We start from the raw sequence: 14,302 nt of genomic DNA, 5'->3' as shown, positions 1-14,302 counted from the left end.
ACCTAAACCAATACAGCAATTAGACATGCAACTGTACACATAAGAGTTCATATAATGACTTTAAGATTAACTAATCCCTCAACTGAATTAGTTAAAAAAAGGTGTAGAAACATTGCATTGTCAGCAGAGGGAGCTGCTTGTTTTGCAATTGAAAGAGTTCAGCCAGTAAAACCCAACAGATTAACGTTCAGGTTTTTCGTGTAAAGTGGGATACATTTTTGGAATTATGCAAATTTTGATTTGGTTTAAGTAAACTACCTGAAGTACTTTAAAAGAAAAAAATAAGAGTAATTCTGAAAAATCTATTGGGGTTTTTTTTAAGTATATAAAATTCTTCCAATTTTTAAAGAGCTAAAATCCCCAAACATGCTACACTAGTCTGTGCAAATACTAGAATCAGGAGTTCATCTAGATATTCACAAAGAACGAGAAACTACAGTAGTTTCCTTTTTCTCATCTTAATCAAGTAGGAAACCCAGATAAACTGAAACAACATGTTCTTTGCACAAGACACCAATGTGAAAAAACATGAAACTTCCTCACCTTTAAAATAAGACATGCATGGGGTACTAAACTCTTTCATTTCCACATTGTAAAGCCAAGCAGTTCCCCTGCAATATTCAACACTATCACTAAAAGAAGCTATGTTGTTCTTGCAAATTATATTCAGGCTTTAAGACAGTTTCCATGGGCCACTGAACTAAGCAGTAATTTGAGAGGCCTACCTTTATAAGCTACTTCCCAGTGACCTTCCACCAGGGAGTGATTTCGATTGGTGATCACATACTGATATCCGACCCAGAACCTATCAAAAAATTAAGTTACATTCTAAGGATACAGGGCAAAAACATACTAATAAATGAAATACCACAGAACCTTACAATGTCTTTATATATACAAGTTAATTTTCATAACATTCTGATGGCTTTTTTCCTTATCATTTCAGCTCATATGTTGGCAATGTAGAGAGACTACACTTGAGGAATAGAGGAAAATACTCGATAAAATACTTGATAGTTTTCTATGTTTACAAATTATAACTGACTGTGTCTTTTATTTCTACTCACAAAAAGCACCTTATTCTGTTGTTATGGCAGGACTTCAGTATCAAAAACTCAAAAATCATACGACAGCATCCAGAAGTCAAGTATTTCTAAATATATGCAACTTATGTCAGACTGTTCTGGATCAAACCATCTAACACTCCAGAGACAGAGATACATCGTTACTGAACCACTCCTGGTGATCTGTCACAGCAGCCCATGAGTCTGAGAAAAAACCCACAGGCAGAAAAAAAAGAAATGTTTGTTGTGAACTAATAGAATGAAATATCTAAAGCCACCAGAACACAGTTGCTCCAACTCAAAATGGCTTTTTTAATTCATTCCTATCTCAAAGTTGCAAGTTTTTTTAGAGCTACAGGTTGGAAATCAAATCCTGATGAAAAATTAAAATAATTTTTTCTGGACAAGGCAGTGCAGCAGTAAGTCATTGTGAAATCCACCTTCCTCTTGCAGTTCAAGAATAACTGTACATCGCTGAGACAACCTGAAGATAAAAAGACTCTGCTGATAAAAAGACTCCGGTGAATTTAATTATCTGTTAATGTTAATTAAAACATAAAACACAGATGGTGACTGCCAAGCAGCATGTTCGTGGTGGTTTATTCACCTGATGTCAATTTTACTGTTAGATTTGCGACACAAACTGAACAACCGGTATTTGTATCACACAGAAACCATTCTCGTGCAAAACAAGATCTTCATCCCTTCCTTCCCACTCACCGATGCTGCTCCATCCTTAGAAATGTTTTCTCTTCCAAGTCCCACTCGTGAGCCAGGATGAACCTCAGCTCCTGGTCTGCAGTGAAGGTGGCGAGGGATCCGTTCACCCGCTGACATGTCTGCATGGCGTCCCAGTAGTTCTCCTCATTTAAATAAATCCTGTAACAGCTGGCTGTGCCCTCATAGTGGTGCCATCCTGTTGGGCACTTTCCTAGGAAACATGAAGAATAGAAGGGAAACCATTCCCCCCAAATTAGGATCTTTAAGGTAATGCATCCTAATCAGTTTATGACAATGCAATGAATAACCACTTGCATGTGTACACACAATATACTGTGTACACTTCACCTCTGCAGGAGGAGGTGCATACATTACAGATCACTGAAGGCTTACTTTACTACAGCTTCTGATAAATGTTGATTTTTTTCTTTAGATGTTTTTTTAAAAGATGCAACTCCTAGTAAAGTTTCATCACACTGAGAAGGCCTTTAAAGTTTTTAATTAAGACTGACAATCTACTGTGGAAGATATTCCCCTACATATCGTTATAAAAACAATCATCTCGATCAAGTAAAAAGCAGCAGCAAGAAGCAGGAAATAAAAACCAGAGGTGGCCAAATTAATGACTGTGTCTCTGTCAGATGCTTAGCAATACATCCAACTTGCTGTGAAGTTTTGAACCTACTCTTACAAACAGTCTCAGCAGTATTCACATAATCCTACTCCCAGAGTCAATCACCGAAGATGATGGGTGTTCTGGGGAAATTCTTGGTTGCTTTGGAAAAACATCACTGTAAAGCAGATCTTTAGGAAGTAAGAAGGTGATGATGTGAACTGCTGTCTCGGCTTTCTCTCAATTAACTCAGCTGAGGGCACCTGAAACAAAAGCCTGGAGGCACTTTTGGATGAAACAGGCCCATGGGCTTTGGACTGACATTCATGGAGTTGATGGGTGACTAATAGAGAGAATCACGGAGACAGGTGGATGAAATTTAAAAATATGATTTTAGCACCTGCACCTGAAGTATTAATTTTGCACACATAAGAAAGAAACTTCATATTCAGAAACTGGTTTATGTTCATTCCATGCAATTCACAGTTCTGTTCTCAAGCCTCTTTATTCCCTTCAGAAACAGTGATCTTTACCATCAAATAATGATATACAAACTTAGGTTTGAAGCCCATTAATTAAATACCTTTCCTCATTCTCCATTTATATAGGATCTTTTAAGATCTACTGTTTACATCACTAAGGAGGGGTAGAATACAGTACCAATCAGACTGCAGAGCACATTAGAAATTGCCATATTGATTTCTAAATTGCTTTATTGTCCTCTACAAATTTTAATAACATAATTTAGCTACCAGAATCCATGATAAAGCAAAATACCAATCACTTGTCTTTTTCAGATTTCAAATAATCATTCCCATGTTCCATATGTTCCCATGTCTTTCCCCCATGTCCTCTTCCTAACCTGTCCCATCCCAGTCTCCAAGGCTAATCAGTGCAGCGTCTCATTCCCAAATCATTGCATGATCCCTGGAGCAAAGAGGGAACCAAGCCAAGAGGCAAAAGGCCGGGGAGACTCAGATGTTTTGGGCCTGGAGAGATGGGAAGGACACTTGCAGGACTTTCATAATGCTTTAGGTAAGGCTGGGACTGGGATGCCAACAGTGGCACAAGTGGTGCTGCAGGTGAGAGAGTTGGATTTAAAAAATAGCCTAAATTTCTAAATTAATTAGCAGAAAGATGGCCCAAATTTCCCAGTCTGCAACTTACTGCTAAATCGGACAGGTTGTGCCACGTTGACAGTGTGAAAGCGGGTTGTCTCTCTTCCTCTTCCTCGGTTGTGCCTCGAGTCCCCATTCTCCTTCCCATGGTAAGATCCCCCTGTCAAGCCAGGGGACCAGAAGGAGCAGTCAGTATTGAGGAAAGATGCAAGCAAAGGTAGATTTCATTTTATTAAACTTTCTCCGAGTTTGAATTCAAGACATATGTGGTACATGACACACTCAGGTAAACAAAGATGGCACAGGACTTGATGCTCATCATTTCAACTGCTGCAGCAAATGCATCATCCCTGGTGCATTTTATCTGTTCCTGCTAAAAGAACTGCCCACTCCCCAGCTGCTTCACTCCTCAGTTGTGTGTTCAAGGACACAAGACAACGTCTCCAATATATTTTCCAACACATTCTCTGAGATCTAGGACAGAATTAAAACCAGAAAAGGAAACCCATCTTCGGCCAGAAGAATGAGGGTTTTTTTCACTCTTAGGTTTCTAAAGGAAACATTAGCTCATTAATTCTGACACAAAACCACACACCACACCCCCCCATCTCAGTGGCAGGTCTAACAGGTGTACATGACAATTGGGTTTCGTAACCGAGGAAGAACAAGGTGCAAGATGTTATTCAAGGAAAGGGGCTGCAGTGCTCCCTGTGTCTACCAGGAGTAAATAAAGAAAACACAATTTATGTGGAGACAATGCAGGGTGGGCCACAGCCAGCAAAAGTAGCAGGATCCTAAGCAGGAAGGCTGGCACGGTGGTGGGGAGAAACCTTTGAGAAAGACGGAGATGAGCACCGAGAAAGATTAATCTGGAAACAAGGGATTAACCTTAAAACCTTAACCCAAGAATGTAAGCATTAGAAACACCTACTAGTATGCTACTACTACTAGACATTACTAAATTTAATAGAATTTAACCAGCAGAAAGAGACGTGCAGACATTCATTTCTATATAAAAAAATCAGCTTATTTTGCTTTAAAGCTGATTAGCTCTATTTAGCCTCACTAAACCAAATAAACCAGTCATGATCCTAAATAAAGAGAAGCTACATAGTCATCTTCAACAGGTTTAACTACATCTGTTTGAAATATATATGAAATCACGTCACTAAAACTTTCTCTTTTCAGATTGTATTTAGAAAGCAAGAGGTTTGCAGCAATTTCATGACAATTTAAACCTCGAGTTGGAGGCTGTTCAGTGCACTACCTGGGGGAAAGACCTCCACAAGACCCAACATCAAACTGCACTCCCTGGAACAAATGTTAGCACTGATGAGCAAAAAAATCCCCAGCTGCAGCCCAGGAACAGCAGAGTCACTTTGCATTCATCTGGCTCTAGCATACTGAGTTTGCCCTGGGTTAATGGGATAAGCAAGGGATATTTAATTATCACGTTATCCCAGGAATTACATGTCTACAGAGATCACCCATTAAGAAATGGTCGTGCATAATAGACTCGCACGGTCTTACAGGAATAAAGTAGTAATTCCACTGTTCAATATTAGAAGACACTATCTATCACAGGCAAGAAGTCAGTACCACTAAGTTCAGTCAGCACACATTTCAAAGGACACTAAATGGTAAAATAATTTGACAGTGAAGATTAACGATTTTTTTATTACTTTAAAGGCCAATCTATTTTTGGTTTTAGAATTTGTTTTTAATCCTAGTGGTTCAGTAGCAGTATTTACAATGTGATTTTCAGAGCAAAACTGAGACACTAAGAAAGCAAATCTTCAGTTATGGCAACACTTTAAAAATAACGTCAGCTAATGTAGAATGCTTTATCAAATTGCACTGAGTTCAACATGGGAAGCTCTATTTTTCCCATGGCATTAAATGGTAACAGCTAAACCCAAAGAACCAGTAAGAACCAAACACATGAAGAATTAGTTCCCTTTCAGAAGTGAGAGCAGATGCAGCACCATATGGCTGACCCTCCACGGCTAAACAGAACGCCCACGAGGACTTAACAATTTATCTCCCCCAGGAATAAAACAGAAGTTCACAGGTTTTGACATGCAAGGTTAAGAAAGGGTTACTTGGGCTAACATCTTAAATTGACAGAATTTATGCCAGATGCTTTGAAAAATAGCTGCACTGATCCCACACGAAGCGAGTTCAATCAGTCTGCACCCAGGAAGCAGGACTCTCATTCCTTCCTCAGCATCTGCCCGTGTCAGCAGACTCACTGCTGAAACCAGGACTCAAGTGGCAGAAAGCAGTCACCACAAGTCACTTCTAAAGCCCAGAGCTGTCAGCTGCTTAATAAACTGGTGCTCTTCAAATATTAAATTGCTTCTATTTGACCTGAATTTCTGTCTCCAACAAAAGCAATGATGACAACTTTTTCCAGGGCAGTAAAGAGATGCTAACGAGCCCCTAAGTCACTTGACTGCGGTGAAAAGCTGTTGCAGATTCTGGTGGCAAAGGTGTAATTGGACTGGTTTGCTACTGTACTTTTACAATACTCTGAGGAAGAATTTTCCACGTACTTTGCTGTTCCTGCTTCTTTTATACAAATACTTTTATCTTTACAAATACTTTCATCTTTAAAAATAAATTGAGAGTGCCATGGACTAAGCTTTAAGATAACAACTTGAGTCAGAAGATCACAACCTAACCATGGTCTGAGTGTTTCAGAAAGGAAAAGCTATAATTTTTAGTGCTTATGTGCATACTCAATATTCTGAAAGCTATCAGATTTTGGAAGATCAGTTATTTTCCAAGATATTTATTCTTTTAGATACTACAACCACAAGCAATAACAGGAACAGTAGTATTTTTATTAACCAAGACAGAGCGAGATCCATTTCCTTTGACTTCATAAAATTACTCCAGAAATGTAATTTACTTGCTACTTGGTGAGGAAAAGGAAAAAATGGTTTCAAAGAAAAATTCATGGGGTGCTATTTTTTTCTCCCCTCAAATACTATAGCATGGTGGACGTGAGCATCTTCCAGTATGTTTCCCAGTGGATTAAGTCATGATTAGTATTCACTGAGCTCCTCCCAATTTACAGTTACTGTCTCATTCACTCTAGCACAATTATAGTCTAAGTATAGGGCCATATATCAAGGAAGTTGCCCAACAGTGCTGATTCTGTGGCTATTTTCAATTGCTTAAAACTTGAAGCAACCAATTCAGAATAGAAGTTTGCCGTGCTGATGGTTCCTACTACCTTTTAGATTGATAAACCTCTTCAGATATGAAGCAAAACAGTGCAACAATCGTTCAGGACAAAAATTAAGATATTGGAAATTTTGCTTACTTTTCTAACTACCTTTTAGATAAACATGTGGTGTCACAGCCCTGATAACTCCTAGAAAAAGCTCTGTGCCATGCATACAAGTTTTGCTATTTCTCTTGGGGACATGGCAAAAAAAGAAGGGACAAATGCAGCCAAGTTTCAGTCTGAAAGAACTATGAGCTTGCCCAGCAGAGGCTGGAAGGAATTCAGTTACATTGTCCACACTCTTCCATGTACATCCACAGAGATTACTCTGCAGAATTTATCCACAGGATCTCAGTAACACTTGCTTTGCACATCGTGTCTCATTAGGGGAAGCCAAGCACACAAGCAGAGCAGAAAGTTCTTTCTTCTTCCCCCTCGGTGTGTCCATCAGTTGGATCAAGTAAAAGGAAGCAAAAAGCCAAGTAGTGCAAATGGCATGAGAGCTGAGGAGCTGAGACAACGCAAAAGTGAGAGCTGGCACCAGCTGAGACAGGGACAGGCCAGAACTGTAGGTGTGCTGAGCAGCTCTGCATGGGGGGACAAACGTGACACCAAATGTGTTCAGAGGAGCAAAAAGAGAAACTGCAATCTGCCACACACCCCAAGGTCTGCTGTGCACCACAAAAAGGGCAGGCAGAGAGGACACTGCCTGTAACACAGAGAGGTCCTGTATGGTCAGGACTCATAAAGGGGGTGAATATTTGGATTTTGGAGAGTTGAACCAGGTTCCAGAGTTTCTGTGTCACAGATGGCAAGTCGCTCAAGCCAAACCCTTTACAAGGATGGATGTACTATGTCAAATTGTCTCAAAATGAAACTGTTTGTGAAGCAACGAAGTCTTGTTAATATATTATTAGTTCCAAGATTTGAATTGCTCCTGTTTAAACACACTGATTCTCAAAATTTACATCAAAAGCTGCCTTATCCCCTTAAGCTTCAAATTTACTGTCTAGCATACAACTCACTAAAAGCTTGGAAAGCTTCTAATTCCATTTGGAAATTTGAGAGGTGAGAGAACTTCAAGATTAAGTCCACTTTTGTGCCTCAATATTTCGAAATACAGTTTAGAACTTCCCAGAGAGGAGTGACTCTTCTCAGATCAGGCAGCTCCCCACCATGTGCTATCAATTGTATTATGCCAGGGCATCAATGCCAACAAAGAACAGCATCCTGCTGTGATGAGCACTATTCAATGCAATAGGTTGACAGGAAAGAGCTTATAATTTAAACACAGGAGGTAAGGTAAAGAAATAGTTCAGCAAGGGCTCAGAAAAAGTGTGGAAATGCTCGGAGGTTTTATCATTATTACCTAGCTTTAAAAAAGGGCATGTACTAAAAAGCACACAAATGTCAACAGTCACTTCAACCAAACACAATATCCTTGGTGAAATAAAACAAAGAGCTGTTTTTGATCACTTCACTCGCGGGGGAACACCACCTAGGAATTCAGCTCACTAAAATCTTCCAGTGTTCTTGTTTCTGACCAAGCAGGTCTAGAGGACAGTACTGAGAAATACTGCTTAAAGGAAGAATGTGACACTGGGCAAGGGTGTGCACTACAGGATGAGGTGGAGGTTTTCAAGTTCAGATGCTGGGGGAAGCCCAAAGACATCTGACAGCACAATCCGATCATTTATTTATGGAAAGAATTCTGTTCTTTAAATATAAACAAATGAAGGAAGGAAATGAAATGATCACCAGGATAACTGCAAGCTAAAAAACTGATATGGATAGGATTTATGAAAGGCACTGGAGTTTAAAAGACATCCACTCTAATTCCTAAGCAACAGAAACAAACATCAAGCCTGTAGCAAGAAGAAAACAAAGGCAAAACAGACAGAGCTATAATAAACTCTGCTCTGCTCGTCCCCCTGAAAATGAGTTAGACCAGAAGGCCTGCAAAGAAGGTAGAGTATCTGCAGAAGCTGATCTGATATTCTGGTAGAAGCAAAGCTGGAAATCCAATAAGCAGTAAAAGGTAAACTGCAGATCCCTTCCCTCTTATGGGTTTAAATACAGGTCGAAAAATCATGTTTCTACTTTGATTACTTGTATAGAAACATAAGGGAAAGTGAGTAGAAATAATAAATTTCCATTTGTAAAAGTCCTTGTTTAAGATACTAATGCCTGCTTCCACCATTTCACAGAATACCCTACTCTAGGATAAACTATTTTTAGGATCGAGTACTGTTGACACGGAACAGTTCACAAATTTCATGAAGCTCCACTGCTTAAGCAGAAGAGAGTCACAGGCACATGCTACATAAACCCTCCCAGCAATTTTTAGTATGCTCACAAGAGCAAGCAGCCACTGCTTTTAGTCTACCAGAGAGATGAATTGAGGGTAATCACTGCTGCAGATTCCCCTGACACGTGTGTGCCCACTGGGAAGGGCAGGGGGAACAGTACTTTGCACATGGTAAGTTTGGAACTGAAAGGAATTCCACACTTTAAAGGGAAACAGTCATTCTGATAAGAGAGAGCAAGAACAAAAACAGCTGTAATGACAATCTTCACAGAAATAAATGGTCTAGCAAAAAATAGGCATCTCATACACTTGTTCAGATTGCCAATGAATTAATGTCTTTCTTAACTGTGTTCTGAAAAAAAATGCCAGAAGAAATTATTCTGACAAAAAAGTCTTAGGATTTGGAGTGGTTTTTATACTTCTGACAACATATGAATACAAAACTAATTTATTAATTACAGTTCCTCTTCTTTTAATACATTTGTTACTAACATAAATGAAATCGGGCCTGAAAAGGATAAACTAAACCAACAGTGACAAATAACTCCCAATGGTTTTGTATTAAACCTCTCAAAATACCAACATGACTAAGTAGTCATTGAAACACACTTCACCACCACAAAACCTTAATTCACCAGCACTGATCTCTTCCAAGTTGCTCAGGTTGGAGTGTGCCATTAGTACCTCAAAGGCTGAAGATTAACAAGCTTCCCAACCAGATTCAAGGCTCTTTCTTGCGAGCCTTCTTTTCATGCTTCAGAGAGTTTCCATGCCTTTTAATTTACAGATATTTTAATTTTCCAAGTTTCACAAGTCCAGGTGGCTTCACTAACTAGTTCTTTCAGTGTTCAGCCTGGCTTTATTGAAATTAAGAACTTTAATTAAAAAGTATTTACATTTAGCTGAATCATCTCATGATTGCTCATCTAATCATTGGTATTTTCTAAATTTAAAGCCGCATCATTTCTTGTAAATTCAGAGGCCAAAGAAGAAAGTTGCCACTCCTGAGTATGACTGTGTGCTACTATTATTAGCAGTATTAGCTCCCCAATCCATGTCCCAAGACATTCTCTCCTTTGACTGGTCACATACATACTGCTTTTCCCAACATAAGAAAACCACGCTCTTCCAAACTGACTCAGGCCTCAGGTTTACTTTCATTGATGTTACTCCTTTTTATTCTCCTGCACACCATTCACATGCACACCAAACCTCTCCTGATTCCTGACAGCTCCAAATAACAAATGGCCTTCAACACCCATTTCAGGTCACGATGCAATCCCACCAATTTTTTTGTTACAGGTATAATAGTTTTTACATCCCACACCAGTAGTTCTTGTTCCTCTGGTTTGCTGGCTGCACTCCTCACATTACTGTGCAAATATCTCGGTTCTTTCACAAACACCACACCTGCTTTCTGGCTGTTTTACTGAGCACAGCCTTTTCACCAATCACTTATCTAATTAATCCTCTCATCAAGTGCAATACTTTCCTTCTCTATGCTGTCCATCATTTTCCCCTCTTGTATTCTTTATGTATGTTATTCTCCTCCTGTGTACAGACAAGGTAGCGAATCAAGTTTCTCCCACATTTCATTTCTTTAAAGTTTTTTTTATCTTATCAGGTCAGACAGTGCAGCAAGACCTACATCCCAAACAGAAAACCAGAGCCTATGTACTGAGAAATTTGCTTCCACGAAATCCTCTTCATATACCAAATGTTCTTTGGAACACCATCCTGGTGCATACTCCACACAATAACTTAAATTGCTGACTAATACACCAGGCAACAAGAGAGGATAAAAATAGACTTCTACTAATTGGATGTTCAAACGTTCCCACAAGTAAAGTCTTTGGTGCTTTTTAAGTAAATCCAAACAGTAATATGACTGCCTTCCCCTAGCCACTGAATTCCATTAGACTCCAGGATTTTTTTAGGTCCCTATATTTTCACATTTGGCCAAAGTTGGCTAAAAAGGAAGAAGAATAACAGCACAACTATAAAAGCATCTTTCTTTAGGACATCCACATTGTAAAGAATATCCTTAAAAGACTATTAACGGCACAGCTTAATTTTCAATTTCAGAAGAAGTTACCAATTTTTTTTCTGCTTTGCTGCAAATATACACACACACAAACCAACCAAAAGCTTTCTAAATAGAGCACTGACATTCTTTTAATTATTTGGGTATAGCACACACTGGGGAGATGGTTAACTATGGCAGAGTTTCAAAGTCTGAGAGTTAGATTTACTTTTCTAATCCCTCTAGAAAATATGAATATTTAGAGAAGTTTGTTGCTGTAAAACACAAATGTTACTATTTTGTAGCACTTCTTTAAAACAGCTCAGAACTCAGAATGATGACAGACTGAATGCTGTGATGACAATGCCACAAAGTTCATCAGTGATTCTCTGCAAGAAAATTAAGTAGTTCACTGAAAAACTTCTTAAAACAGTTTTTGAATGTGATTTAGTCACACTGTAGAGGTGAAAGTTTAGAATTATGCCACAGTTGAATTCATGCTTTCAGATACCTGTTTCACTGTTCTTAATGGAAAAAAAATTATAGGTCCCTTCACTTTTCAGATATACAAGAAAGAGCTGCACTGGCCTGTTTGTCAAGAACAAATGAAAACGTTCAAAATTGTGATTATATAGTCACAGTTTTATTTTGCTTGTTTTTAAGCACAGCTCAGCATCCAGTAACTTTAGCAGAGAACCACTGCTGGTCACAGGCTCCTGAAAGCATAAGATCATAAGAGTTTATGAGGAGCAAATACACCAGCCTGTCTGGCAGAACAAAGTTCTCCACTTAAACACAAGAAGCATAATCAGAAGAAGGAGCAATAAAACAAACTCTCTACCCAAGTCCAACAATGTCACCCAGCACCATCTGACTGATATACAATCAAATCAGTAATCCAAATTTAACCATGGGCTTGTGCGTCACTTCAGTTTAACTGCAACATGATTTTTTTCCTTGTCATGAAAGTCTCCTTTTAGACTACAAACTCACCTCATCTCCAGGACACCTGCTCACAGAGGATAATTCAGACAAGCAAAAAACTGTCTGTGGTACTGGTTGTTCAAAATGAAGAGAAGCCAACTCGAACTTTGTTAATAACGGGTACAGGTCTATCAAAAGATCTCCAAAATTTCAAATAAGAATAAGCAAGCGATCTGAAAGAGTCAAAGTACTGCTGCAAAACAAGCTGGCACTGGGATGAGCAGTCTCCTCAGATTTCTTTACCTGAACAGTCAACTTCATCACTCTCGTCCTCGCAGGTGGACCATCCATCACACCGCCAGCTGGAAGGGATGCACTGAATGGTTCCACTCCGACACGCAAACTGCTCTGAGGTGCAGCGGAGCTCTAGGAAAGAAGAAGAAATTTGTGCTTTGTTTAAAGTGTGATTTATTCTCGCAAATCTATACATATATTAATTGTCTGTCATGTCATGTATCACCGAAGCGCAACGGACAAAGTTTCCAAATAACCCAGCATGTTAAAAACAGCCTCGTTTCAGATCATTTCATGTTTTAAACTGCATGTCTGTGGTTTTTAACAGACAGGAAGGCTTGGGAAATAATTCTCTCGAGACACCTGTGGTAAAAACTTCCTGATAAAGATACCATGTGAGCAGCTATCACCACAGCGTTACCCATTTACTTCTTGTGGGGCACTGAGGATTTTGTTCACTTTTCTCAGAACCAAAGTTCAACAAAAATGTTCCAGTAGTTAAGTGCTGCATTACACAACAAACTCAGAATCCTATTTCCATTCTAATCACTAAGTATGCCAGGACCCACTAGACTTGCACAAACGTCCTGCCTGATTCAGAGACGCTTCACAGAACTACTTGAAAAGCAATTTCTATATCCATGAACCTGTTTTCACTGTCTAGGTTAAGCTCTTCTGTGGTGTTTCTCCATGTGAGCATATCCTTCACAAGCAGCTCTCGATATCTGCAAACATATGAGTGCACTGCCTACCTGCCATCACTACACTGTCACACCTCATTAGCATTACAAAAAGTACAACTTTTTTCAAAGCTTTTTTTAACAGCAATTCCGTCTATCAAATGCCAGAACCTAATAATTCAGGTTCATTTTGTATCCCTCAAAACATTTCGCAAGGGGGGAAAAAAGTCTGTCTACACGAGTGAACAATTCTTAGCTGGTTCACAGCTGGCAGGTTTGCCAGTTGCCATCCCCATCCACAGGCTCACTTTTGCACCACACCATCACTCTCCATCTTTTTTCTGGGCAGTGGCTGTCAATTTTCCATTGTTTTTGAGCAATTTAGCTCATTCTCCTCTCAGTGAGCTACACTAACCCCAGCTAATTTCGTCTAGAGAGGGAGCACCCTTTTAAATAGAAAAAAAAAAGTTTGAAACACTCATCCCTGATTTTGAAAGGACCAAGGAGGCAACTGTTTTGAAGAAAGAAATCTCTAAAATAAAACTTAAAATACAGGTATGCATTCTCTCATCCACAGTTTACAACCTAAGAGCTGAGCTGTAATTGCAGTTGTTGCTTCTTAAAACATGTCTAAGCGAAATCAAGACAGAGGTCACATTTAAGTGTTCAAACAACATGACTGGGCACAATAAAACCAGTCATCATGCACTCCCAATAAAAGCTGTACACATACACCTAGTAATTGGTATAAGATATTGATAACCGGCTTCTAATTCGATGTTAGACTAAAATCCAGTCACACTACTGGTTTCTCTATAAAGCACAGACCTGGTCTTCTAGAAAAATAAAAGCAGGCACATCCTCTTAGCAACCACCTACTCAGAGCAAACATTCAGGTCACAAGATGCTTAGAACTCACAGGGACCTGCCAGACTACTGATGGCAACAACAGACCTGACAGCACATGAGTGTTCTCACCCATTTAGAGCTTTACTCAGCCCAAACACCAGAGAATGAGCACAGGGGAAATGGGAAAAAAATTAAAAAAAAAAAATTATCATCTTAGATCATAATGATTTCCCCTCAGAACAAAATCTGAAGTAATTTCTTTAGCCTTTAGAGGAAAAGGGGGAATAAAACAGAGGGAAATAAAAAATGGGGGGAAAAGTTTCTCTTGCCCAATGTACCAAGAGAGAAAATTTAAAATCTATCTTTAAGTTAGATAATTTCAAATCTAATCTTGAAGTTAGTTAAATCTCTCTTTAAGTAAGGGATAAAAAAACAACAACACACAAACCACCAAACCAAACAAGCACAAAACCT

At 39.1% G+C, this 14,302-nt stretch overlaps 1 protein-coding gene across 3 annotated transcripts in view; it reads right to left on the bottom strand.

Annotated features, from left to right (window-relative positions):
* DGCR2 (DiGeorge syndrome critical region gene 2) overlaps positions 1 to 14,302 on the bottom strand; it is a 47,955-nt gene that overhangs the window by 14,436 nt on the left and 19,217 nt on the right. The window contains exons 2-5 of one of the 3 annotated variants that reach the window (XM_027652021.1): positions 12,311 to 12,431; positions 3,565 to 3,662; positions 1,785 to 1,995; positions 726 to 805 (exon numbers count right to left, since the gene is read on the bottom strand). In XM_027652021.1, coding sequence (XP_027507822.1) covers positions 726 to 805; positions 1,785 to 1,995; positions 3,565 to 3,662; positions 12,311 to 12,431 — 510 coding nt within the window. Of the gene's footprint in view, positions 1 to 725; positions 806 to 1,784; positions 2,005 to 3,564; positions 3,663 to 12,308; positions 12,432 to 14,302 lie in introns of all 3 variants that reach the window. The other 2 variants (XM_027652019.1, XM_027652022.1) reach the window with 2 other exon arrangements.

The sequence above is a fragment of the Corapipo altera genome, unplaced genomic scaffold (assembly GCF_003945725.1).
Source record: "Corapipo altera isolate COAL_440 unplaced genomic scaffold, ASM394572v1 67, whole genome shotgun sequence".
Lineage (NCBI taxonomy): Eukaryota > Metazoa > Chordata > Aves > Passeriformes > Pipridae > Corapipo > Corapipo altera.
The sequence above is the reverse complement of the archived record's forward strand: the minus strand, read 5'-3'. Positions and strand labels throughout refer to the sequence as shown.